We start from the raw sequence: 27,619 nt of genomic DNA on the forward strand, positions 1-27,619 counted from the left end.
TGTTTTATAAGGTGATACAATTCATCGTGCACAAGTACTTTCTGAACAAATAAAAGCTGTAACTGTGATATTTTCAGGAGGCAGGTGCTTCGCTCTATTCCTAAAAAATGCAAGGACAATGGATTTCTGTCCCAATATTTCTGTCCAAAGTTCTGACCCCCTAGGAGGTAGCAGAGCAGGGTTGGGAGTGAGGCTGGGAGAGCTTCACTTTCCCAGCTTTCCTGGTCATGTGTATTGAAGACCAGCTCGTGGACAGTGGAACAATTGCAGGGAGGTTAAGTCTTGTGCCTTCAAATCAAGCAAAGAAAATGGGCCAGAAAGTGTGAGGCTCCCATCCTGGGGAGAACGCCTCACACCCTTTCTCAAACCACCTGTCTGTTCGCTGTCTGTCTGTCTATCTCTATCATCTCTATTTCTTAGCCCCGCTTTGGGTCCCCGGACTGCTGTCCGACTCTGAAGACAACCCTCTCTGTAGATCTGCCCTCTCCTCCTGCCGCCTGTTCCACCCGTGGAAGTACGCGTCTCAGTGGGGGCATTTCCCCCAGCGCTGAAATAACCCCGGGACTGGAGACAGCCTGCCCTCCCAGCCCAACCAGTCCTTGGCGAAGAAAGAGTGCCCTCTAGTGGGCGTTGTCCGGAGCTGCTCCGGATCATGTCACAGCCCAGCCAAGGACGAAACCACCCGCTGCCTGCCCTCCTGCCAAGGATCTTGAAACTGCCTTTGGGTTTGGTTTGTTTTTCTCCTTGTGTGAAGAAAAATAAATAAAGAACAGCAGGAGACCAGTTGTGAGAGCAGCTCCCACAGTGCTGTGACAGCCTGCTTATCTTGGGAGGTTCACCCAAGAATTAACCCCAGGGCCAGTGATGGCAGCAAGGTAGACCATGACATCGGATGCATTTTAAAGGGCACGTGACAGTTTCTATATACATCACTTACCTGTCCTGACCGGTCTCTCACATGAGGGGTTAGATTTGTGAGAAGGAAACTCTTTAAAAATGATTACCGAAAGGGTTAAATATCGTGTTGGGTGACCCTCTGTGGAGAGCAAATCCACTGCAGTTGCTTTTGTATTTGATAGTGGAAGTGTACCGATCTATTAAAACCCTGTATGTACTGACATAAACAGAGGATTTTTCCCTTTAAAACCTGTTTCTGTAAAAGCTGTTGGGTGGGGATGGGGGAGGGCGTAGGGCGCCCATCAGGGGAGCGGGAACCTGATCATATGTGATGGTTGCAGGATTAGGTAACAGCTCCGCTGGTTGAAATTGGATCTTGGAGGATGAGTGTTAACATCTCTGGTGTCCTGGCGAAAGGTTCATTTGAGACTTGCATGGTGCCACAGAGATAAAAAAGAGCTTTTAAATAATCATTGTGTCTCCTACTTGCCAGAATGCTGGCTTCAAGCAGTAAATAGGTAGCATCACTTCTGCTTAGACACATCGGCCTTTTCATTTATTTATTTAATGTAGGTGGGATTTTTTTTTTTTTTTAAGCTCACTAGCTGAACAGTTTTTTGTACCAGTGAATCCCAACACCCATTGTTTACAGTGGTACATTCGGGTATCCTCCTTCTGGGCAGAAAACCACACGTGCAGTGCTGCTTATTGGTCCATCCGGGCCTCCTCCCAGCACACGTACACAGCCCGAGATCCTCAGAACCAGATCTTCTGTGTAAAATAGTAGGAGAGGAAGGTTTCTTTTGTTTATATTGTGTGTGTGTGTGTATATATACACTGGTTGTGGTGGTGGTTCTGACACATACTCTGAAATTTCTGTTTTCACAATGATTTGAATGTAATTTAGAGGGTGTCATTTGAAGAGGACTATTGGATTTTTTTGTTTTTCCACATTTTTTTTCTGTTCTTTTGTTTTCTTCAAATCTCTGATTTGGGGCCAATTTATGTGTCCTAAAGTCTGAGTATAAATGCAAGTGACATTGATGTTATGGTACATTGTATTTCTATCATACCAATTTCTTCTTGGCCACATTAAGAAATAAGATATGAAATCTTAGGGAATCCAAATTTCTTTTTGAAGAGTATTTGTTGACAGGATTCATCAAATGATATAAAAGCTAAGCGAAATTATGACACTTTTACTGTGCGTGCATTTTTCCCCCCCCAACTAAATGTATCCTTCATACCTGAGGGGGAAAAAAAGAGTCAGTATAGATTCGGGCTTTATCCTCTGCAATGCTTCCAGAACTTCTTTGGTGGGTAGGGGGTTACATTGTATCCTTTCAGTGTCCTTGGTCAGCTTTAGCAATTTCCTTTCTTATTTCATTTCAAACCAGTTAGATTTCAAGACCAAGAAAAATATTAATTAGGTTGGTGTACAGAGTTTGCGTGGACCGTTTGTGCTTCCCATGGATTGTTTGAAAGAAAAAGTGGGACATGGGCGTGGGTGCAACTGAGAGGAGCTGGAAAGGGAAAATATTCTCTGAGGTAAACATTGGGCACATGGGAAATACTAGTAGTAACAAGCCCACCTCGTCACCTACCTAGTACCTGCAGGAACTAGCACCAACACTTTGGTCTGTGTATGCCTGTCTCTTTGTCTCTCTTACTCCTCTCACAATGAATTGAACTTTGCGAGAGGAATAAGCGAATGGGGTGAGCAAGTCAGTCTCAGGCACAGGTGCTGTCTGACGATGCTCGCCATCACCTTCGGTCAGGCAGTGTGTAGGTAGCCCTAGGAAGGCATGGCCTCACCGTTAAGATGACATGATCTTTTTTTGCTTTGCTACCATTGTTGAGACCAGAAACCGTTATAAGATCTGTGCGTGCTGGCTGTGTCAGGAAGGATTGTTAGGAAGTGAGGAGGAGGAGCCTCTTGGAGGCATCACTCCCTGGCTCAGGTGTGACCAGCCTCAGCATCTTGGAGAGGTTTCCCGTCAGCCGAGGTTTGCAACCTCTTCTGGGTTATGTCGGCCATGTTAGTGTCAAGTTTTTCCCCAGCAGCAATTTTTTAATGATCAAGCAAAAATGCAACAATTACCGAATGGCTTGGTGTTGATCTTTTTTTTTTTTTTTTTCCATTTTAAAATGGCCCATAGATATTTGTGTTGATAAATAATTAATATTCATTCAGTAAAATTTACTGGGGAAACATCCATAAGCCCTACACAAATATCCTCACCTGGAAGAATTCACTGGGCTGTATAGGTGCGGAAGGAGGGGTCCCTGAGCTCTAACCCCACCTGCTTGGGGGGTCACATTCTTTTTTGCACCTTTAGGGACTGGTATTCAAGAAATGGTTACCACATTCATTTCCTTAAGAAAACCTTTATTAGTGATGGTATGTTCTTCTGAGGACTTCGTAGATTTGAGTAAATAAACCCAACGAACTGAATACCATGAATAAACCTTTATTATTCTAATGTCAAAGGGGCAGTTTCCCATATAGTCTCCTGAGCCTACAAAAGAAGGGTTTCATTGGAAAAAGGTCCACAAAATAAACCTCCACAATCCCCTAACCTGTGCCATTACCAATATAGCAATTTTATTTTAGTGCAGCAGAATATTAAAAATTCAGATGCGACAGGAGAGCCTGGGTCCCCAAATGTGGGCTGTGTGTGTGTCGGGGTGGACTTCCTTCTTTCCTCCGCAGCTAATTGCCTTCTGCACATCCTCCTTTCCCTCCTCCTGTCCTTTCTTACTTCATGGGGGCGGGGGGAGGCACATGTCTCTACCCTCTGCCACCATTGGTCTATGTGGCTTGACCTTCCACTTGACTGTCTCGTGTTCCACGAAAGCATTACTGCTGTTTTCCTTTTAGTGCAGGAATCGAGCTTTCCTTCGAAACAACTTTCAAGGTTGCTTCTTGTCATGCCCATTAGAAGCCAGGAGCATGTGGGCACAGCCAGCAGTTATGCTGGTATTATATGTGATGGAATACCCTGAACATCGACATGTCCCCTCGGATTGAGCTCACATCCACCTTCCCTGTCACAACCCTGTGGGGCTGCCTTGCTAGGGCTCAGGAGACAACTGCACTTGGCACTGTCCCCGTGGGGCTCACCAGATGCACCCTGGCCAGAAACAGCTCTGAACTCTGTGACTGTGCCGGTGCTCACACACCTACCAGGCCACGCAGACCCTGCCGTCTCATCCTGGAGATGTGAAGGAGCAAGAGACGCCCTCTCCTCTGCCTTTAATCATGTCCCTCCTTTCCTACCCTCAATTTTTTTTAATTGGGAATTCTTTTCTTGTTCACTCTCAGCAAAGGCTTGGCTGCTGACAACTAAACTGGGTTTAGATGAGTGATTTATTTTATGGCAGCTTGTAAGAAGGTAGTAAAAAGAGACTGCCTAGCTCTTCTGCTGATTTACTAAATCACTTGATCTCTTTCAGTCCAGATCACTCCCTCGTCCCCCGCAAGTGCTCATGGTGTTTTAATAAAAAGCAGCCTCTCACGGAGCTGAGCGTCCTCCATCCTATCAGAACACCAGCTTCTCTGAATCCCTGAGATGCTTGTTAAAAGGACCTCACCTTTGTTTGTACCGGGACGGAGTTCTTATCACCCGAAGCAGATTGATCTCGATTGTGGGAGCTAGAAATCCCTAGTCCAGGGGAGAGGTCTTAAGACTTCACTCCAAACTGACTGGATTTGCCTGGCTTAGGTTACTTTGGAAATGAGAATTTAGGCTGATTGAATATTACAAAGTCAATGAGTGTAAAACCACAAACTCACAGAAATCTAAAATTAGAAACGAAGAAGGAAATGCTTTTCCTTGAATTGAAATTTGGCAGTTTGGGGATGAAAGTGAAAATTATATTCTGTCATAATTAATTTTTTTGTAGATTTGAACTTTCATTGTGGTAAAAAATACATAAGATTTAAAATTGTGACTCTTTGTAAGGGTACAGTTCAGTGGCATTACATCCATTTGCATTGCTGTGCAGCCTTCATCACCACCCATCTCAAGAACTTCTTCATCTTCCCCAAATGAAACTCTATACGGATTACTCACCAGCTCCTTATACCCCCTCCCCCCAGCCCATGGTACCCACTGGTCTACTTTCTGCCTCCATCAATTTGACTATCCTAAGTACCTCATATGCTGAAGTATAATTAATTTTGGGAGATCTCTCCTTGCACTTTCTCCACCCCCCCCCCACTCCCATTCCCCCCGCCCCCCCCCCCCCCCAATCTTTGCTCATTTCCCAGTTGCCATATGCAAGTAACTGGAGACTTAACTTGGCCAAATGATATACTGGGGGGGGGGGGGGTAGTTGTTTTTAACATTTTCTTCGTTGGATTACTATTAACACCTCCCCACTCTTTTGTGTCTTCCTGCAGTTTTGAGTATCCGGGGAGCCCAGGAAGAGGAGCCAACAGACCCCCAGCTGATGCGACTGGACAACATGCTGCTGGCAGAGGGGGTGGCGGGGCCGGAGAAGGGTGGCGGCTCGGCCGCGGCGGCTGCAGCGGCGGCAGCTTCTGGAGGGGCCGGTTCCGACAACTCCGTGGAGCATTCCGATTACAGAGCCAAACTCTCACAGATCAGACAAATCTACCACACGGAGCTGGAGAAATACGAGCAGGTAATCACAGCCTTGCGGGGTCTGGGGCCCCCAGCCCTTTAGGAGAGGGCGGAGGAATCAGGGAACTCAGGGCTTTGCGGGGACCGAGGCGCACAGGCTTTCCTGGAGGTTGACATCTGGGGTCCAGTATTTCCGGCCTCACTACAGAGCTGCTTGCTGAACTTGAGCCCACCAAGTTCTTGGTCGCCTCTATTGAAAACCCAGGCAAACTGGAGATAAAGGCATTAAAAAAAAAAAAATCGAAGTTGTAAATGATGATTTCACAAAACATCCATAGTCAGTATAAGGGAGACTCAATCCGTGGAACTGCGGAGTGTTTGCCCGTGGTAAGTAGCCCGGGGGCGCTCAGGGTGAGGTAGGTGTGAGCAGAGTCACCACCTGACCTGGGGGAGGTGGGCGAGTTCCTCTTGGCCCTTGTTTGCTCATTAATTAGGAGGATTCCTCACCACCCAGGTGCTTATGGAATCCTATGGGAATGGATACTAAAACATGGCCTTAAAGTCCCTCACTCTACCCAGATGTAGTTCAGATGGGAGTCAAACATGTTTTGCTTTTTATATACGGTATGCAATATGATACACACTTCCTGCTGAAAAAAGAATAGAGAGTCTCAGGGGACCCCTGGAGTCAGACAAAGTTAGATTCCAGTCCCGACACTCCACTAATAGTCTCTGGGATCCAGTGGTCCACATACTTTACCCTGAAAGTTGTGGACTTGGAGTCTCGGATATCACAGAGTCATAAAATCCTATGAAAGAAAGGTTAAGAAAGGTTTTAAGTCACAAAACAGTAGATAAATATAGTACACTATTCTGATTACAACAGCACACCTCTGTACTAGAGACACTCCCCACATACACAAATATGTGAATTTAAATATCAATATTGTTTCCTCTGGTCCATGTGAGCAGTACCACTTTACTAGGAGTCCCTTAACATCAGGCTTTCCTCCCATAATTTCATCATTTAGCTGACAGATATATTCGTTGTCCACTCTTTGGATGTGACATTGTCCTGAAGTTCTAAGTTAACTTACTTTCATTGAATTGTCAGGTTTCTGGCTTTTTTTTTTTTTTCCTTAAGAGTCACAGAAGAAGAGGAAGAAAAAGCAAAAAATAGAAGACCCTGTACCATCCACTTATGAATGTCTGGGTAGAAGGCAAAATGCAAACGTAATAGAAAATTTAAATTTTAAAATAGAAATAGGCATTTTAAAATTTAAAGTGAAGAAAGTTTCATTATTGCACTCCTATCTACCTTTGAAATGGATTTCTACAAAGTCCCTTCTTTTATGAGGGAAAAAAAAAATTGCCATGAAGCTGGAAACCGAGCGTGGTGAATTTCAGCCATGGGGCAGCTGTACGGAGGGTTCTAGGGGAGGAAAATGAAAGCAGTCCCGTGGTAAGAACCTGTGAATCATCACCCTCCACCTTCTCGGGAGAGAACAAACATGCTTATCACAGTGTAGGCTCCTGTAGACATTTCCTCAGATCCCAGCAGAGGCTGAGCTCAGGGAAGCTGGCTGAGCCATGACAATTTCCCCAGCTGGGCCATCATGTTAGAGTTCAGAGTCTGCCTCAACCAGTGGGACAACTTGGGAAGACACATGGGGACATTTCCTGTCAAGGTCCCTAGCTGGCCTCTTGGTTTCTTCCTACCCTGTGCTCTCCCTATTCTACCTTCACTGCTAAGCTTGGCCTCTGGCATAACAACTATCTAGACCTAGTCTCCAGGTTAACTCATGCCAGACACCAGGGGTACGCAAAGAGTATGGCTTCCTCCCTAAACCCATAACCGGAATGGATGTTAGGCTGGGTGGTGTTTAAAACTGGCTTTCTTCTTAGCTCAGGTTGCTAGCAACATAGATGAACGGACTGTGTCCTTGATTTAACCCCCCTCTGTCACCCTTCCATCCTCATCCAAAATCACTAAAGCACTTTTGTCAACCTAACCACACTTGTTCCTCAAGGTAATTTTGAGGTTGGGTTCCACAGACAGGTACCGGTGAGGAAATAGAGGTCAAAGAGATTAGGTTGACATATCTGGGTCACACATCCAAGGAGGGACAGAGTTTGCCCTGGAAACCAGATTTTGACCCTTAGCCCAAGGGCTTTTATTAGAACAACATCTAGCTCCACTTATTATGGAGCGACTGGATGTCTGGAGACGATGAAGTAACCAGCTTGTCCTCTCTGTTACTTACATGGACTAGAGTGATGCTTTCTAAGAGAGGCCGGTGATAAAAAATATTCTCCTTCAGAAACTTCTCATAGATATCTCCCTATTGTAAATAATACCAATGCTGGAAGTTGGGAACTTAAGGAAAAACTCCATCAGTACAGAGCAAATTAGGTAAATGTAGTAGTAGTCTGTATTTATTATTCTTAAAAAGTACTAAAAAATCATTTCCTTGTTTCTTTGGGCATTTTCTGGATAAGAACTGAATACTGTTTAACATACCCTGTGTGCTTAATAATTTATTAATATTGGTTATATTGTTAATTATAGTGAGTAGCAGATTGTAAGGAAATTATGCCATTAACCTTCTAGCTAGTGTGTCTGAGAGACAGATCTTCTTCATTTTTTCTGTAAACATTCCTCGTGAGAGCTTTTTTAAAAATAGGAAACCTTAGTAAAAATGTCACTCTATTTTAGTAATACCTGGATGGTTACCAAATTGACTATTTAAGAGTTGATTCTGTTGTTTTGGTTAGTTTTAGTTTGGTGGTGGTAGATAACCAGAGGATCAGTTAGCTTTCCAGTAAGTTACTGCCACGACCCTGCTCACCCCACCTTTACTCCCCTGCCCCAAAAAACAACATAAATCAGTCATTGTTTCACCCTGAGGTTATTAGATAAAGAATTCTAGAGACTTTCATTAGAAAGAAAGGAAGGAAATTGTTTTCTTCATTGGTAAGCACTTTTTCAGCAGACCATGTTGGTAGCTAAGGTATAAAAGAGGTAGCATATTCTCATAGATAAAACCATGATATCAAGAAACCTGAATTTTATTCCAAGTGCTATTCAAAAAAGTGACACTCTTGTAGCTTTGCAGAGTTCTTCAGTTTTCAGTTTGTGTAAATAATGCTGCCAGAGCCTTGACAAGGCTCAGTCTTTAAGGCTGAACGGGGTTAGGCTAGGTCCATTCACAGCCAAGAAGGTCTTCAAATTCCAGTCATGTTGCTTGCTGAAACTGGCAGCCAGAATGAGTTTGAAGGAGTAAGAGAATAAGATGGGCTGAAGAGAGTGCAGGAAAGAAGCTTCAACTCCAGGATTAAGCCGCTTAAACTCAAGCAAGATTTCCTAAGCGAGCTTCTCTTGGGTAGGCTGCTCCCAGAAGTGCTCTTGCCCTGGAGCCTGGGATGTCTCCTTAGCATCTGCTCTCTGGGAGTGGCTGCAGGGGTGGCCTAAAGAAGGTGACCGCCTTTAGGACAGTCTGCAGCAGAGTCTCCTCTGTCACAGGACTCTTCAGCCTGCGAGGGTCCTATTTAATTAACCATAGTCACCCCCACGTTTCCCATTCCATCGGGAGCGCCCAACTTCATGGGAGCAGCACAGCTTCCGAAAGTGCCGAGCTTGGGGGAACCGAGGAGGAGGCGGGGGTCCTTCGGGTCCTGGAAAGATCTGGATCGTTACATTCTGTCCGTCTGAAACGGACTTGGAACGCCTCTCCGCTGTCTGTTGTGTGTCCTTGAGCGGCTGTTGAGCAGCTGCCTTGCTCCACCTCAGCAGTGGGTGAAAAGACTGCACTGTCTGTTTTGGGGCAGAGCAGAAAGGCGCCCGGAATCCAGTGCCCTGAATAAACATCAGATATCGGGAGTATTTTTTTTCACCACCATGAAGCACATTATTATGAGCGGAGCGCTGTGGCTCCCCAGCGGAGAGCGAGTGCACTGGACAGTACCGCCTTCATGCCCAGCCCCTCCTCCCTTTGAACCTGCATCAAGGCAGGAGGCCGCAGCCCCGTGAGGGGTGCTTGCAGTGTGCCTCCCCTGCCCCTCCCCACCCTGAGGCCTCACAGACTCCCAGCCAGCTCACTGCCAGGTTTTATTTCCTTCCCTTTGCTGTACAGCTTGGGGGTGAAAGGGCAGTTGAGGTTGGGGAGAGATGAAGCTTATAATAAGGTCTTGTGTTTATGTAGCCGTTTTCTTAGTAGGAGCCAAATGCTGTGGGGACCTGATCTGCTGTAGATTTTGTCTTCCGCATATGCCTGCCGAGTGGAAAGAATGTGTTTCTGACTCCCCTGATTTTTACCATGAGGGAAACTGAAGCCTGGAGAGGTTTGCCCAATCGTGATCTTATGCTGGGTTTCTAAGTTATCTGTACTTTGAAGAGATAGTAATCCCACACTTTATATGGCCAGACACATATGGAGTAATTCATATAGTCCTTACCACACCCTTTGTTTGAGGTACTGTCATCCCCATTTCACAAATAGGGAAGACGAGATGCAGGGATCTTACATAACTCAGCGAGGCCCCACAGCGAAGTGAGTTACAGGGATGGGATCTGAACACAGGCCGTGCGTGCTCTTCACCCACTGCTCTGTTCACGTCAGTGATTCAATCCATCCACAGGTCACTGCACAAGAGCGTGGGCCCTGCCAGCCTTGCTGAAGGGTCAGGAATGATTAAATCTACTCTCAGAAGAATAAAGCGAAGTACTGAGTAGTGAAAGGATTTGCCCGCATACTCAACACAGGCAGGGTCAAAAACCAGGCCTCCCAGCCCCCAGTGTAGATGCAGCCTAGTGGGTGCATCTGCTTATATATCTTTGGCCGATAAACCTCTAAGGATTTCTTGGAGAAATGAACATGAAGTGTGTTATTGTTAGTGCATAACTGACAGCTGTGAAGGGCTTGGTGCTGTAAGAAAAAATGGCAATGCAGTGTTAGCATTAATGAGTGTTTCCTCTGTTAATATTAAGTTGGATCCTTTGAGTCCTTAGTTTTCCAACTCTCAAAACATCAACTTGCCTTTTTTTTTGTTATAAATCTTACACAGTTTTACAACATTCCTGTGAGTGAACCTGCGAATAGATATTTTACTGAATGCTCACTAAGAAAACCAGACTAGAGATGGTAAGTAGTAGTAACTAAAAGAAAGGGCAGTGATGTTCCGAGGAGTAGGTTCAGGGTCTGGGAAAGAACAGACACCCTGGCCTGGATTAGGAAGTGTTTAGGTCCTGCCTTAGCTGCTGTTTTCTTTGTTTTGTTTTGTTTTGTTTTGTTTTTTTGCTGTGGGCCTTCATCTCTTGGGGCCACTGTTTTCCCAACTGCAAAAGAGGGAGGTGGGATAAATGATCTCCAGTTTCACTTCCAGCTGTTAATATGTTGATCTATAACCTGAGAGTTTTCCTTTCTGCAGGGATAACTCCTGAATCCTCTAAAATTTAGAATCTAAGTCATGTTTTGATGCTGTGTCTATACACATTCCCTTTATGTTGTTGACATAGCAGACCTTGAGAAGGCCAGCGTATGAGGGAGTTCTTATGATAAAACTAGAAGTAGAAATAGATTGATGAGAAATCTCCCCAAAGAGTTATCAGAGCTTTTAACTCCATGATTCTAATCTCTGGGCTGTTGATGCCAAATGGAATATTTGAAAACTCTGACATATCAGAAATAAGGGCAAGGCAGAAAGTTCATGCTATATTTGACCCCAAAGTCTCTTTGACTGTTAACATTGGGGTGAAGGGTTGTAAAGTGTATTTTATATTAATATCCATGTTCTCATCGTTCATAGTGGTAAAATCATGGAAAAAATTGATTTTGAAAAGTGATTAAGAATTTTCTCCTTAAAAAAAAAAATCCCCATTGTGGCCGAAAATTTTAATCAAATGGGCTGAAAGGAATTTCCAAGCATCATTTATTTTTTCTGATTTGACAAAGTGCTACAAAGTAGCCCAGTTTTCTCAACCTGCACAAGTCTCTGGAAAGACCTACACAGCCTCGCGTCATGCGTGCTGAGGCTTGGGCCCTCACCACGCCCCATGTCTGTCATCCTGCCATTCCAGGCGTGTAACGAGTTCACCACCCACGTGATGAATCTCCTGCGAGAGCAAAGCCGGACCAGGCCCATCTCCCCGAAGGAGATCGAGCGGATGGTCAGTATCATCCACCGCAAGTTCAGCTCCATCCAGATGCAGCTCAAGCAGAGCACGTGTGAGGCCGTCATGATCCTGCGTTCCCGGTTTTTGGATGCGCGGTGAGTCACCAGGAGAGGTCTGACCTTTGGGAGAACCACTGATCCAGGGTTGGAAGCCACGGCTGGCCCTCTCCAAAGGCTCCGTTGTCCTCATGTTCAAGGCTGAGCCAAGTGGTAGCCTGAGAAGGTGCTTAGGTCAGGGAAACGAGGGCTGTGAGGCTGGAGAACCGTTGGTTTTATACGGCTCCAGGAAAATATGTCATGGGAGGGGTTATTTTTTATGGCCACTGCTACTCACTCTGCATGAGAAGCAGAGGATGACTTAGCTACAGGGACAGAAAAAGCAGGACTTTCTGTTTTCATACCACTAGGTGCCTCTTTCACAGGGACAGGTCGTAACTGTGGCCCATACAGGACTTACTAGATACTGCAATGACATATTTTCTCCAAGAAAGACAGTTCTGATTGAGAGCTGGGAATCTTTGCCACACTGTGTGTAGGCAGAGAGGGCACCCAATTCGATTCAACAAATATTTATAACTAGATTACCATGTGTCATACTCTGGGCTGAGTTTTAGGGGCACAGATTTGAAGAAGACATGGTCCCTTGGGCATAGAGGGGCAAGGAACTGGTCTGATGTGGGCCAGATTTTCAATCAGGACTTGATGTTTTCTATCTGACATTAACTTGTGACCTAACTGTCAGTTCAAAGAATTCAGTTGAAACCATGGATAGAAAGGTCCTTTAAGACAGAAATTGAGACTGTAGAACAAATAATCAGTTCTTGGTCCTCCTACTCTCTAAACCAGTGGATTTGTGCAAATCCCTTTGATTTTTTTTAGCTTCTGTTATCCAGCCTGTAAGATGGTGACAATCATGTCTTTCATCTACTCTAAGGGAGTGTGATGATAATTGATCTAGTAAATAAGTTTTCAGAGTGTGGGTATCATTTGTGATCTACAGTTCATCTTAAATTAGCCATCTTCTATAAATGCAGATTTCATCATTCATTGTTTCAATTCCTGAGTGTGACCCCAATATATGATTTTTATTATTAAAACACTAGTATGTCAAGGTAATATACCATTTAATGATTTGTAGTTTTGTTCCTTTCCAATCAGACACACAACTTCTCTGCTTTTTAAATTTCTTCACCCCAGAAATTATGTATTATTCAGCTCTCTTACCTGTACTTTTCTCTCTCTTCATAAGCGTGGTCTTTACAGTTCACAGACCTCTTTAAAACTCCCTGGCATCTCCTAAACGCCCCTTTATTCACTATGCTTTGCATCATGTGGAATATGAAATAAGAATGCCAGCTAGCAAACTATATCTCTGGGCTGATAGAATTCCATAGAGTAAGTCAAGAGAAAGTACAAGGGAAGAGAGCTTTTCCCAGCAGAGCATGGTGATGAGTAAGGGAAGGCACAGCCCCCCAAAGCAGGACCCCCTGTGCATCTCCCTTGCCCCGTGGCCTACTGCCAGCCTGGCTTCTTTACAGCAGACTGTTCTGCACGGTACAAAGTGCAAGTGACTGGTGGCCTGTGTCTGGGTCCTTCCCCTGTGCTGTGGCCGCCACCACTCTGCATGTGTTGTTTATATCCCCATGGTAACTCCCCTCGTTAAAATGCTGGAGTTGGCATTTATGCTGGCAGATGCTGAAATAAAAAAAAGAAAAGTTGGGCCCGACTGGGTTTTTTTCAAGAAAGAGATCGGAGAGAAGGGAGGAGCAGAATCATTTTCTCATAGGATTTCTTCTCTCAGTAACTCTGCTGTGCCCAGCTGAAGGTCAGACTCTAAAAGACACGAAACTAGACGAGCTTTGTACACAGTTCTTTTCACTTCCACTAGCCTTTGCCTAGATTGTTCCAGTTGGCACCAGAAGGACAATCACTGTAAGAGAGGGTTTCTTTCCTGCTTTGGTTGCAGCCTTTGAATCATTGCCTCTGAGCCAAGGTTCAAAACTAAAACAACTAACCTATTGTCATTGTTATTAGCATTTATTTTGAGGGTATATTTAGTGTCACTGAAAGAATATGACCCCAAATGCCAACCCAAGGCTGAGCAAATGGTTTTTCCAGCTCAAAAATAAATATTTGCCTGGACTTCCTGATTGAAGTAGTTAATATCATTGCTTCTTGTGCTAGCTGTAATTGGGAAAGCTAGCTAAACACATTTTAGTAAGAAAGACACACTCACTACTGATATTCATGTGCTTCTCTAAACCGTGCATCTGATGGGCAGGGCTTCATCAAGAAAAGATTTTACGGAAGACAAAATACAAGGAGGACTTGATTCAGACACAGAATTAGTCTTCGTAATGTAACGTGTATGCAGACTTGAATGTTACTGCTTTGTTGAGTAACATTCCATGTGTTTTCTGTTGTCAAAGAACAGATTTCCACAAATTTAGCAGCTTAGAACAACACAAAGTTATTATCTCACAGTTTCTGTTGTTCAGGAGCCTGGGCAGGCTAACCTGGATCCTCTGCACTAGTCTCACAAAGCTGCAATCCAGGGGTCAGCAGAGGCCATGCTCTCAGCTCAGGCTCATTGCAATGGTGGGAGAATTCAGTTCCTTGTGATTGTAGGACTGAGGTCCCCAGCTCCTAGAAGCCGCTCTCTCCATAGGCAGCTTACAAGTTGACCACTTTCTTTCTTCCTAGAGAATGTTGCCATTTCAAGGCTTTAACCTAATCTCCTGTTTCATTAACACAGTCAACTGATTAGTAACTTAATCACAGGAATGATATCGTGTCATTTTCACAGCCTCCCCAACACACACACTTAAGTGGAGGGGATGGACCCCAAGGTGGAATCTTACATATCTCCTTAGGATTCTGCTTCCCATGCTCCCCAGCTGAGCACTTGGATCAGGTTTTGTTCACTCAAGTCATACCCTGTCTTCTTGCTTACGTTGACTTAATTGTGCCAGAAAAGTTTAAATTAAAAATTCCACTCATTCATTCGTTCACTCAACATTTATTATCTCATGCTTTATATCAAGCATTGTGCTGTAAAACTTGGTAAGCTTATTCTCAGGACTACAGATAAGTCTCTGAGAGAGGGAACTTATAAACCCTGTTAATGATTTTCAAGCAATACAGTAAATTTAACTTGTTTTTTTTTAAATAACATCTTGCTAGAGAAAACAATAAGAACTTTAAACACATGATTGGAACTACACCTCTGCACATCACCCTGGTTGATGGAGTTACCTAAAATGATTAGCAAAGAGGATGGCAAGAAAGAGGAAAGGACATCCAATAAGGTCTCACTGAACTGGCACTGTATTTAGATTTATTTACTTCTCTGAGTTTTTACTCTCTGTCAAATGCTGTGTTAGCCACTGGAATAACAAAGATGAAAAAATACATATAAATGTGGGTCCCACCTTCAAGAGCTCATAATCTCCTGGGACGGGTGCTCTTATAACTGAACATAAAACTGCATGTGATCACAGGAAGTAGGTCTGCCAAGTTCACCCAAAAGGGAGAGAGAATCGAAAATCAGGGAGAGGCAGACAGTGGTGAATCTCAGAGGAGTGTGATGTTTAACAAATAGAGGGAATCACAGAAGCAAAGTAAACAACATAATTCAACCTCAACAGGCATTACTTACTGCAATGTTTACGGTGCGTTGGGCACCAGGGTTTCTAATACGTGGGAAACATGGCTCCTCCCCTTGAGGATTAGCTGTTTAGTTGGGAAGACACATGTAAATTTGTGGCAAATGCTTTGGGAGAGAAGTACACAGGGTGGTATGAAAAGGCACGGGAGCATGAACGCCGTGAGTGTCTTTGGGGAATGGAGAAGCATATGATGTAACCGGATGAAATTATGTAGAGCATGTGTAGGACTGGAGGGAAATGAGACACTAGGGATGGGCTAGATCCACTGAAAGACCTTAACTGTAACAGGAAAGATTTCAAATTGGTCCTATGAAGCAGCAGAAACTCTCTGAGCTGTTTAAGGAGGGAATATAGTAACTTATAGGGTAAGGTCTCAAATTGCATTGCTTGGATTCAGATTCTTGGTACAACCCTAACTACCTTTGTGACCCTAGGTAAGTGGTTTATCCACCCTAAGACTCAGTTTTTGTGTTTCTAAAATGGGGATAATTCTATACAGGAGTAAATAAGATAATATACTTTAAAAAAAAGTATAATGTCTGGAACATAGTGTTCACACCATAATTCAGCTATAATATAAGGATCAATATATTACATAATTATTATTATTGTTATTATTATTATTATTATTATTTTCATGATTAGATCCATGGTTTGGAGGAATTCCTCTACTGATTTTCTTGACAATGAGCTGAATTCAAAGAAACTGGGTAGGACACCACTGTTGAGGTGTGTGCTTCTCAAACTGGGAAAATACAGAATAAGTACGAAATATCTTCCCCATTTTACTCAACTATTTGGAGGAAAGTATTCTTATTTTAAGATAAGCATTGGTATGTGATGGAATAGACTAAAGCAGGAGCTTTTGAAGACATTTTGTGCTTTGGATGGTATGCCCCAGGACTGTGAGTCCATGCTCTCCTTCCAGGAGGTTTACTTAGCCACGATTTTGGGAAAGCATCAGTCTGGAGTTGCACTGTCTAGTCTGTGGCTTCTTGATTTTAAGTTTAAATTAATTAAAATAAAAGTAAATACAATTGAAAAGTTTAGCTCTCCAGTTATCTGAGCCATATTTCAGCCACTCAGTAGCCACATGCAGCTGATGGCTACTGTATTGGAGAACAGAGAACATTTATTTTCCTCGTTGCAGAAAGTGCTGTCGGACAGCACTAGTAAGACCATTATGTGATAGGCCTGGGCTCTTCTAAACCCATTTCAAAAATAGCAGTGACACTAGGATGGAACAAAAGGGATAGATCTGAAAAATAGAACTGGTAAGACTTGCTCTGGGGCCAGTCGTCTGATGAAGGTGAGAGTCGGAGCAACTGAGAATCACTTCCAGGTTCTGGCGTGTGCTAGGTACCGAGACATTTGAAGGAATGAATGAACAAATGAATGGACGAACAAATTAGCAAATACTATGAACTCTGTATCTATGGTGATGTCATTATATGAAGTGGAAAAAAAAGAAAATGGAGCTGATTTGAGTGAAATGTGATGCTGGTCTTAGAAACACAGAATATGTTGAAAGTGTCTGGGGTACGCAGTGGTAAGTGGGGCAGTGGCTCTTAGGGGAGGCATTTGGGCAGAGATGACACATTTGGTGGTTAGCAACATATGTCAGCAGTGCCTACACTCCTCACTCTTGCTTGAATCACTGTGCTTTGAAAGTTTCCACCCCTAAAATTTAATCGACTTCCACATTTCTTAAGTTTACCTAGATACCTGACGATCAAAGCTTTTGGTTGGCTTGAAATAACAAACGTTACCTCACCGAGCTGAAAACACTTCCAGCCAAAGCAAAGAAACCAGGTGTCTTGGCTCAAATAACCTTACTGTCAGAAGTCTATTCTTTTCACTGGGTTTCTTGAAATTCTGCAGAATCTTAATTCTGGGGTTTCAGAGCCTCTAGATTGAGACAGCCCCTGCAAGAGGTGATAAGTGCATCCATCAGAGTAGATGAGACCACCTAAAAGAAGATTGCACGTCACCAGGAGGACAGAGCTGGGAACAGCTGTCTGCACCATTCCTGCACCCCAGCTCGTTCCAGAGAGGCTTCCTGTGAGCTCAATTGGAAGAGTCCCAAGAAATACACTGTAATGCTAATGCAAACAACTCCCCATTAGGGGAGCCTTCAGGGGCCACTTCCCCAGGCCTAAAACAACTGTTTTCGTTAGGCCAAGAGGAAGCCAGAGGTTATCTAAAGACTAGCCTGGAGACCAGGTTAGCCACTTGGCTACCTTCCTCAAATTCCCATCATGCAAGAGCCTTTAATACACGCCTCCTTTTTAGTTGGGCCTTTTAATCCAATCTGCCCAATTTCTGATGCTGAGTGACCCAGAAACTCAGCATGATTTGGGAGAGTGACTTGGGCTTGGCATAATCTGGACAGATGTGGTTAATACCTATGGACAGATGGTGTTCATCCGGTAAAATCAGGCACTTTATTGTGTTAATTAATCCAAGTGGGACCCTGAAAATACAATATTAGCTGAATTTCCTGTCTAGCAAGGGGATCAGTGCTTTCTGTTGGCTTAAATCGGAAAATTAGATATCCTGGCATAACCAGGGATGTTCTGGAAATTTCTTGCTTTTCCCATAAGGAAAAGCTTTTGACAAAAGCAAGAAAGGCAAAAGTGCTAATGGAGCTAATTTTAAGATAGAGGCCCCATCCCTTCAAGGAGGGCCAGCCGGCATCTGCAAGGAGCCAGGCATCCCTGAGCAAACCCCAGCTATCCTCAGGCCTTAGCTGGGAGGAAGCAATAAAGTGATTCTCACTTTAGATTAGTTCAATTAGCACTTTTTTTTAAAGGCAGAGAAGTGCTTTTATTCAAAAAGTGGTTTTCTTCCTTTTAGCAACCTATATATTAAAAAGATTTCTCTGGGCTTATGTTTTACCATTTAGCAGCTGTTCATGCTTAAGAAGTGCCGCTTCTCCCCTTTCGAGGGAGGTCAAGCAGTTGGGGGTTAATTTCTATCCATTCTCACCCCCCTTCCCCATGCCTTTTTAAAATGTTGTATGCACTTATATGGGGATAGAACAGAGAGAAAATGATAACTTAGTTTTAATTTATGGCTACAGAGTCTCTGTGTAATTGCCAGGAGGCAATGTGTATACAAGAAAGAGGCTGAGTTTTGTAGTCGGGCAGACCTGAATTAATATTTTGACCCTGTAACATACTAGTTGAGTGACCTTTGCACTCAGTTCTTCATTGGTAAATGGGAATAACCATAGCTAGCTCACTGGTTGTGAAGAATGAATAATTTGAGTTGATGGCTCTGAGGGATAAGGTCCAAGGCCTGGGACTGAGCAGGAAGAATCCCCACTAAGTCCTGGTATTTGTCATGAACCAGGCAACTGCTGAGTCCTCTCTATGCATGACCTCATCTCTCCCTTCCTCTCACCCCGTGAGGGCAGTTTGACTCTTTTGACTGTCATTTGAAGAAGCAGAGGTTTAGAGACGCATCCCAAATCACCCAGCTGGTATTCAGTTGGTCCAGGGTTCAAAACCAAGATGGTGGGATTTTGAAACTCCATGTCCTGCACCTCTCGGTATAGATATGTGTGACCGGTCTTCTGCTCAGTGCCCCGACGGTACACAGCGAAGTATTTAACGAATGCTTTCAGCATCCAACCCCTTTGTGCAAATCTCCTCCCGTTCACTTTTCACCCAAAAACGTGTCTTCTCCCAGATGTAGATCCTCTCCTCTCTTTTATGTGTATTTGGTGTGAATTTCTTTTTCCATTTTCGTTGTTGTTTCCTTTCTCTTTACGAAGGCGGAAGAGACGGAATTTCAACAAGCAAGCGACAGAAATCCTGAATGAATATTTCTATTCCCATCTCAGCAACCCTTACCCCAGTGAGGAAGCCAAAGAGGAGCTAGCCAAGAAGTGTGGCATCACAGTGTCCCAGGTAAGAAGCCCCCAAAGGGTTCAGCCTGTAGCCTGGCCGTGGCGAAGTCACGGGGCAGGGTCTTGGAGGTCTTGTTTTCCTGAACTTTCATGCCTTGTAAGTTCCATCAACTAAAGCCTTAAAATGGTAAGGTCAGCACATGATGTGTATAAGAACGTTTCCAAGGAAGTACCTGGAAAAACTTGAGAGGAACCAGCAGAAGCAGAAGACTAAATAGGGTACAGTGTAAAAACAAGGATAGGGTTTCTCCCTGTGAGCTCTCCCTTGCTGCCAGTGGGTGAAGATTCCTACATGTACATGGAAGGCTATCTGAATTTCTCATGTTATTTTCTCAAATATACTCAATTCCTTGGCCCGTTTTTTTTTGCCCAGCCCAGGAACTTTAAGAGTCAATGAATAGAACTTTTAAATGAAAGGGACTCAAATGTCCTCTCTTGATGTCCTCACTCTGTAACTGACGGAGTGTAGGAATTTTAACCTGTCACTATGGTTGCATTGGAATGATTACACAAAATGTCACTGAGTGCCCCATTCCCCCAAAGAGCAATAACTGTAACAGGTGCCTATTGACGTGGAAAGGTACATGACATAAAATTTTTATGGACCTGGAGTCTTCAGCATTAATATGAATTAGAAAAGCTGGTGAGTTCTATGTGTATCTACATTTTGTCTACTCAGAGGAGCCATCCAAACCTCTTACTCGGTCTGAACCTCAAATACCACCACCAGTCCCTAGGTGAGACCAGTAGGGATGGTTCTGAAATCTCTCAGAGAATGTTTGCCTCAGAATGACATCGCAGGCAAGAGAATCAGATGTACTGGTATTTCTAAAAAAGGGCAGGGATGAGGGGGACGTTGGGGAGAAGAGGCGTAGTTTAGGGAGAAACTTCACTTAAGGTTTTCCAAATGAAGTAGATGCTGTTTTGTATAAACTGAGCATCTGTACTTCCTTGAATTGAATCCTGGCTTCTGCTACTCCCCACCGGGTGCTGTCCCATCATCCTGTGTTTAGCTAACCAGAATTAGGTCTAATCAAACAAAAGAACTCCACACAGGGGATCTGCAATGAAGAGACTGCCAGGCTCTCCCCAGCATGCGATATGTGATTTTGCAGCAAACCTCCTTTTGAGATAAGGCAGAAAGAATCATCTCCTTTTCAACCTGGACCTTCCTCAGGTACTTGGACCCAGCAGCAGGTCTTTTCCAGTCTTGGCAACCCTGGGAAAGCAGAACCTCGGTGGTCTAATTCAGGTGGTCTGATTTAGACCATTCTTGTTGGAATCTAGACCCATTTCCCCAAGAAAAGAGAACTGACGTTTTCTGATACTTGCTGCATGTTTGTGGGATGGTTCCAGGTATGAACTACATCACTAACCCACAAACAGTGGCTTTCAGTCACGGAATCTTCTGCCACTAAATTTGAAAATCACTATATTGTTTGGATTCAAATTCTGGGATTTGGAATTCCCAATCCCTATTGAAAATAAAATGAACTCTTCAGGATCTAGTCTGTATTGTATCTGAATAAAAAACGGAATCTTGGCCTATTCCAGCAACCTTCACATCCTTCATTCTGGAAATCTAGGGTGTGGATAGTTTGTCCATTAAAATGATTATGTACGTATGTTGTATCACCTTTCTCTTTCCCCATCCATCCCAAGGCCATACCCCCTTCCTTCCCCATCACATCACTTCCTCCCAACAATAACCAGACTGTTCTACCATTGCCAAACAAGTTCCAGTGGAAGACACTGTGATATCATGGAACAAGCACTTGCTAAGAGCATGTGTATGCTAAGAGCCAACCGTGGGATTTTAGGAACTCACTCTTTCTATTTGGGTCTTAGTTGCCCCATCTACCAGTCATGGTTGATTGGACCACATGATATATTAAATCGCTCTCTATCTCTAGTTCTCAAATCTAGGAGATGCCTTTGACTGTATTTTCTTGGTTTTGTTGTTGTTGTTGTTGTTAATGATCACTTCTCCACCTTGAAATTCCCCTACTTTGGCTTCCTTGACATCGTTCTCTCTGGAGTCTCCTCCTTCCTCTTAGGCGACTCCTGCACAGCCTTCTTAGAGGATCTGTCATCTCTACCTGTCCTAAAAATATTGTTCTTTCTTTAGCCCCCATCTCATCATGTCCTACCCCATGGTTCTTAATTATTTTTTAAGACACATATTCTTTTAAAATCCACTTACTGATGAGTCCTCCTGTGATTCCCAAACAAAAATATGCTCATCCATGGAAACCCATCTGTTGACCAGCCTCTCCTTTGATCCTAGAACAGCCCTTCCTCTATTCTAGTGCTGCTTGGAATGTGATCTACAGAAGGCAGCATCAGCTGGGAGCTTGTTAGAAATGTAAAGAGTCTTACTGTATAGCAAGAGAACTATAATAGATTTGTAATAATCTATAAGGGAAAAAAATCTGAAAAAGAATATATATATATTTATGTATATGTATGTGTATATTTATATATATAACTGAATCACTGTGCTGTACACCTAAACCTAACACAACATTGTAAGTCAACTATACTTCAGTTAAAAAAAAAAAATTCTTGGGTCTGACCCCCAGTCCTGAATCAGAATCTCTGGTGGAAAGGAGAGGAGACTAGGGATCTGTCTTAATAAGCCCTCCAAGAACACTTGATTTTGAAAAGCACTGTTCTACATGCTTAATTGGAGTGATCCCCTCTGTGCTCACAGCTGCAAATATACTTCTCTTTGAACATCCCCATGAGACTTCTCTCCTGGAATGCCAAACTCATATATCTTACTTTCCGCTGGACTTCACCACGGCTCTGCCCACGGGCCCTTCAAACTTAACATGTTCAAAGCGTGAGTCAAACTTTCCCCAGAGGATCTGTGATTCCTTCTGCATTCCCTGTTTGGGTGTGAGTCAGTCATCTACGCGTATGTGTCCCTAGTGCCTAGCACATAGTAGACCCTCGTCAATGACTGTTGAACGGTGGGTTAATTAATGGAAGCACCGATGCTATACATTGTTCAGGGCGTATGATAGCCCCCTAGTGGACAACGCAGGAAATGCCTGAACTGACCCAGCATTTTCCCTGCATGAGCGTCTATTCTCCTGTAGAAGGGGATCATCCCGGGATAGGTCCCTTCTCCATCCTCTTCCTTTTCACCTTTAGCTTGTGTAGCCGATTTAACTAGACCACAGGCATTTCCTTTCCTCCTCAAAAGTCATTCCAAACTACCTTCATCTTTTCCCCCTTTCTTCCAGTTCATCCAGTTACCTCAGAAAAATCTCTCTGCCTCTTTTCCTCTCTCTCTGTTCCACTTTGAAGTCAAACATCAACCATGATTATGATTAATTCCTATGAATAGTGAAAGTTACATCAAGTAAAACATGAGTTTGGGAGTGAAGTTAGATAGGCAGTGGTCCCTAAACAGACCCAGAAGTGCCCTTCCTCTTCCAGTTTAACTCTCTTTCTCTAGGCACCAGCATTTACAATAAATAAAGCACTGTCTCTTGAATTTCTTTCTCTCTTGTTTGCTAATATTACAATGGCATGGTTTGATTTTTATAACAGAGGCTTGGCATTTCTGCTGCAATGTAAGCTATATAGGTCTATGAGGGATAGCCTTATAAGATTTTTAAATTTAGCTAATGCACTTTAAAAATAAGTGTAGTTTTGCGAGAATTTTCTTTATCTTCCCTTGTTGGGCTAAATTAAATTACATGTAAGCTGTGGTATATGTGTTAGCAACTTCTCCTTCTCTCACCAAATTCATGGTTTGTTTTGTAATTATGAAACTACAACATTTTAGTTTGAAATCATATCTGAAATATGGGGTATAAAACACTCCTTCCTAAGGCAGGAATTATGAGGGTAAAACTTGAATTTCACCGTGTCTCCACTTGTGTCTGGCAGAGGTCTTGATGTAAAGGCAGTGGGCATAGAATCAAGCCAGGACAGCCACTGTAAGCCCCATGAAGGAAATACATTAACAAACGAAAGTAAATTAGGTTTATAGTATGTATTGGCTGTAACATTTAAAGCCTGGAATTCGAAGGAATAATCAGTTCTAGGCTTCAGCTTTCCCGTGTGTAGATAACACCAAGCTTTGCACAAAATACTTAGTGAAATCGATTGGATTGAATTATATATGTCAGTAGTACGATGTAACTAAGAGTCTAGTCCATATTAGAGTTATTTAACCAGTAAAAATGTGAAATGAATCCATCCACGAAGGCACCCATATGTTGATGTAGATTTATAGGGATATTTAAAGGTCTGTGTATTTTGATTGCCCAAAGTCAGCTTTAGCACTGGTAAGTAACAGGTATTTCTCCTGAAATGCTATGTTTATTTTAGTGTCATATACTTAAAAGGTAAGCAGATTTAAAATACTTGCCCTAAACTGAAAGGGTCCTAGTTAGATGAGCAGCTCCTCTCTAGAAAAATTTTTGTTGCAGTGGTTTTGTGAAATTGTGTTATATTAAGCAAGAGAATCTCATTTTATATAGTTGCTCCTCTCTAAGCCCTTCCTTCACATCTTTTAATTGATGTTGCAGAATCAGAGTTAGGATGAGACCAGTTAGCCTGCCTCTTCAACCCTCTCATAAGCTCTTCCTTTTCTTCTGTGATGTTTGTGCAGGATGAACTGGTAACTTTCCCGTCTTCTCTTAAACTGCTCTAGGTATCAAACTGGTTTGGAAATAAACGAATCCGGTACAAGAAGAACATAGGTAAATTTCAAGAGGAAGCCAATATTTATGCTGCCAAAACAGCTGTCACTGCTACCAATGTGTCAGCCCATGGAAGCCAAGCTAACTCACCCTCAACTCCCAACTCAGCTGGTTAGTTTTTTCTTTGATTTGGGGGAATTTTCTCCATTTTTACATGTGCTTTTCCTACATTGGGGTTTTCTTTTCATTCTTTAGGTTTTGGATGGGTTGATTTATGTATTTGATTGTTTCTTTTATTGTTGATGCTACTTTGAGTTTTTCTTTTTGTTTCCAAAAAGCAATGCGTTTTGCTGTTTATAAGATGGGCTCGTGTGAGGGTTTGCACTAGCCTCTTTAAGTTGGACAGAGGTAAATTGGTTGGTTTTGATGAGAAGACCTCTAAATTCTCTTTTCGGAGATTCTAGTAAGTAAGCTTGAGTTAATACTGTGAGATAGTCTCTTCAGGTTCAGGCATTTAGTCTGTCTCATGTAAAGTTATTATCCTTATCTGTCTTGCTGTGCCCATCACATGATGTCTGGGTCATCTACTAGCCTGCATTCTATGCAGGAATATTCACTGTTCTTTAAATATCTCATTAAAGTGTTGTGGTCTGCAAAGCCAGCTATGATTATGGCTATCCATTGTTTATAGTTGTTCTTTACTGTTTTGTCGTGTTGGTTTTCTGTATGTAAACTACAAAGAAAATTGCCAGTCATTAATTCAGGTGATTCAGATTCCAGTTTGCCTGTTACAGTATCAGTCATGTGCTGTGCTCCTGGTTTTATTTTAGTAATCACGAATTTCAGAGTTTAGGCTAATGTGCCTTGTACCATCCGTTCTTCATTTCCACATGTGGCAAAAGTCGTCAAGAATGCATAAAGTATAACCTTGGTGTTTATATGCTATGGAAAGCATACGTGTTGGTGCTTTTTTTAAAAAAGGGAAAATGAAATATTTCGTATGAAAGAATATTTATTTATTAAATAAGACTTTATTAAATAAGTTAGATTAAGATATTTCTCCCCATAATGAACCAGATGCATTGATTTTGGCTGTGGGGTGCACGTTTAAGAAAACTGATGCCTCCAACTTTAAAGGGTCACAAATTTAAATGTGTTAGATCATAGTATGACTTTTAAATCTCATTTCTAACATTTGGGGGTTATATGTGGTGTCTTTGACCTCCCAGCTTGTTTGCCCACTAAAATAAGTTCTCTTTCTACCTTGTGGTGGATTGTTATTGGAGACAAGTAAGGCTCCATACACGAATGTCTTCTGTGAGCTTCTAGATGCTTCTAATTATTTATCATAAGCTTCTCCAAGTCACTGGGCTGTACCATCACAGCCTTCTTTTGTTTAAATGGAATCATGCGTGAAGAGTGGCCTGGGCTTTGTAAACATGGATATGGTAAGACAATGTAGAATTCAATCCAGTTTTATTTTTCCCAGCACTCCAGATTAGGTAACCATGGAGAGCATATTTGCTTTTTGAGGCTTTGCGTGTGCGTGTGTGTATGTGTGTGTGTTTCCTTCTTTTCTCATCATGCTGTGATTGACAAAGGATCAAGGCTAACAGGTTCGGTAACCAGAGTTTCCTTCTTCCCCATCTGGTCAATTATTAAGCATTTCAGACCCAGCAACACTAGTTGAATTGCACTGCTAGGCAGACATTTTCACTTGTCTCTTTGGAAGAAGTACAATTCTGTCAGCATTAGCAAAAACACACTCAACACTCTTGCAAAGGTTATCATAATGCAAAACAGATATCAAAATGACTCTTTCCTGTCGCTGATATATCTGCATCGCAGATGGCTTAGCGTGATTTATGACTAGTCCTTCTAAGGGCCCCGTGGACTCCCTTCATTACTAAATCCGCAACTTTTTATTCTTTCCTAAAGCACTTAAAAAGAGAAAAGTAAGCATTTTAAACCCCTCATCTGTGTTTAAGAATTATTTTGGCTCTCTTGGAATGTCAGTCTGTGATTACAGTTTTCTAAGGAATTTTTCTGGTGGCTTAAACTTCATGTGACTATTCTCAGCACAAAGTAAATTATTATGGAAAATTTGAGCTAAGCTTTCCAGTGGTGCCTAAGTTGTTGGAAATAATATGCAGAGGAACCCCTTTGTAGTGCTTTTATTAAAATAGAGACAAAAGAAAATACTATTGTGTATGTGCAATAGCATGGAATTTTAAAAGATAAACATTTTCATGGCAAAAGTTATAAATGGGCTTTTCTGTATTTTCTTTGCTCCTAACACAACCCATATTATTACACAGATAAAGGGAGAACTTTAAATGTTTCAGCTTTTCACATAGGATGTTTATAATGTATACCAGCTCTTTGATAATTCCAAAGGGTAAATGATAATTGAAATGGCAAGTTTTAAATAAGCGGTTAGGAAGTGAAAATGTATTTTGGTTGAGTTTGAAGTCTAGAGTTCTGGAACCTGAGAACTTTTTATATCCTCAGTATCGAAGCAGGAGTTTTTTCCAGAAGCTTTACTAAATATAAATACTCATTGCTAGTGCAGGGAAAATATTTTGCAAGTAAATCTTCCTCCTTCTAGAGGCTTTTGTATGAAGAGCAGTGCTTCAGTATCTTTACTTAGGCCATTTATAAATATTCCTGTTTGTTGATATATGCCTGGCCTCCTGTTTGCTTAAGCATAATTCATAAAAATCACGTAGGGCTAGGGCCTGTGAGAAATTAGCAAGCATTTCGAGATACTTGGAATGTTGCATATTTTATACCAGCAGAGTTGGGCAAAATGGATGGAGCAAGGAGGAAGAATAGAAAGGAGATAAGAAAATTAAGTTTTGAAAAAAAATGAAAACAAAAAGGGGGACCGATTGAAGCAATAGTTAATAACCGTGGGTCCATAATTCTTCTGGAGTGACCTAAACGACACCATCTCAATTTCTTATTTTGATGAGATTATGAAAGTAAGAGTTAATATCTCAGAAAAATAAGGCCTTTTAAGGAAGGTTGGATTATCTATTTTGGAAGGTTGGAGAACCCTTTTAATATCCAAGAAGAACAGAAATTGGCTTGTGGGTTACAGGTATTTTCTGTGGCATAGCATAAACATCGATACCTTATCAGGATCTGTGATTAGCTAAGCAATCCCCAGTTTTCCGAGGCTCTGAACCTACAGATTTGAAATCTTTTGCTTAGCTGTATGTGTTTGTGTCAAAGACAACAGTAGATTCAGCCATGACCGTTCTTCCTCTGACACTAGTTAGTGGCAAGCTCTTTTGCATATTCTTATCATACCCCTAACAGGAAGTTTGGTGTCTTTCTGGATTGGTAGAAGATTCTCATATTAAAACCGCTGGACACTGGCTTCGTAAGAGAAGTTTGTGTATAGTACACATGGTTAGAGAGGAGGTAGCACATCCTGAGAAGTTGACTGACACTTCTGGTAAATCCATAGAAACCTTTATGCTTTTGTTTTTTAAAACCAAGTAAAAGAATTTATCCCATTGATGTTTTCTGCTGTGTTCTTTCTTCCTGTGTTTCTCCCCTTAATTTCTAAGTGGAAAATGAAAGCACAGCCTCCTGGAATTGGAACTCCAGGACATGCATGCCTACTAAAGGGATTTCACATGGAACTGGATAACCTTTCTCTCTTATGCTTTGCCCTGAGTAGAAAGTAACAAAGATTTTTTTTTTTTAATT

General features: G+C 42.5%; 1 protein-coding gene across 3 annotated transcripts in view; it reads left to right on the plus strand.

Annotated features, from left to right (window-relative positions):
• The window catches only part of PBX1 (PBX homeobox 1), a 286,241-nt gene that overhangs the window by 224,909 nt on the left and 33,713 nt on the right, over positions 1-27,619 (plus strand). For all 3 annotated transcript variants that reach the window (XM_057727436.1, XM_057727438.1, XM_057727437.1), the window contains exons 3-6: positions 5,303-5,547; positions 11,563-11,753; positions 19,104-19,239; positions 23,911-24,070. In XM_057727436.1, coding sequence (XP_057583419.1) covers positions 5,303-5,547; positions 11,563-11,753; positions 19,104-19,239; positions 23,911-24,070 — 732 coding nt within the window. The remainder of the gene's footprint in view (positions 1-5,302; positions 5,548-11,562; positions 11,754-19,103; positions 19,240-23,910; positions 24,071-27,619) is intronic.

The sequence above is a fragment of the Hippopotamus amphibius genome, chromosome 3 (genome assembly GCF_030028045.1).
Source record: "Hippopotamus amphibius kiboko isolate mHipAmp2 chromosome 3, mHipAmp2.hap2, whole genome shotgun sequence".
Lineage (NCBI taxonomy): Eukaryota > Metazoa > Chordata > Mammalia > Artiodactyla > Hippopotamidae > Hippopotamus > Hippopotamus amphibius.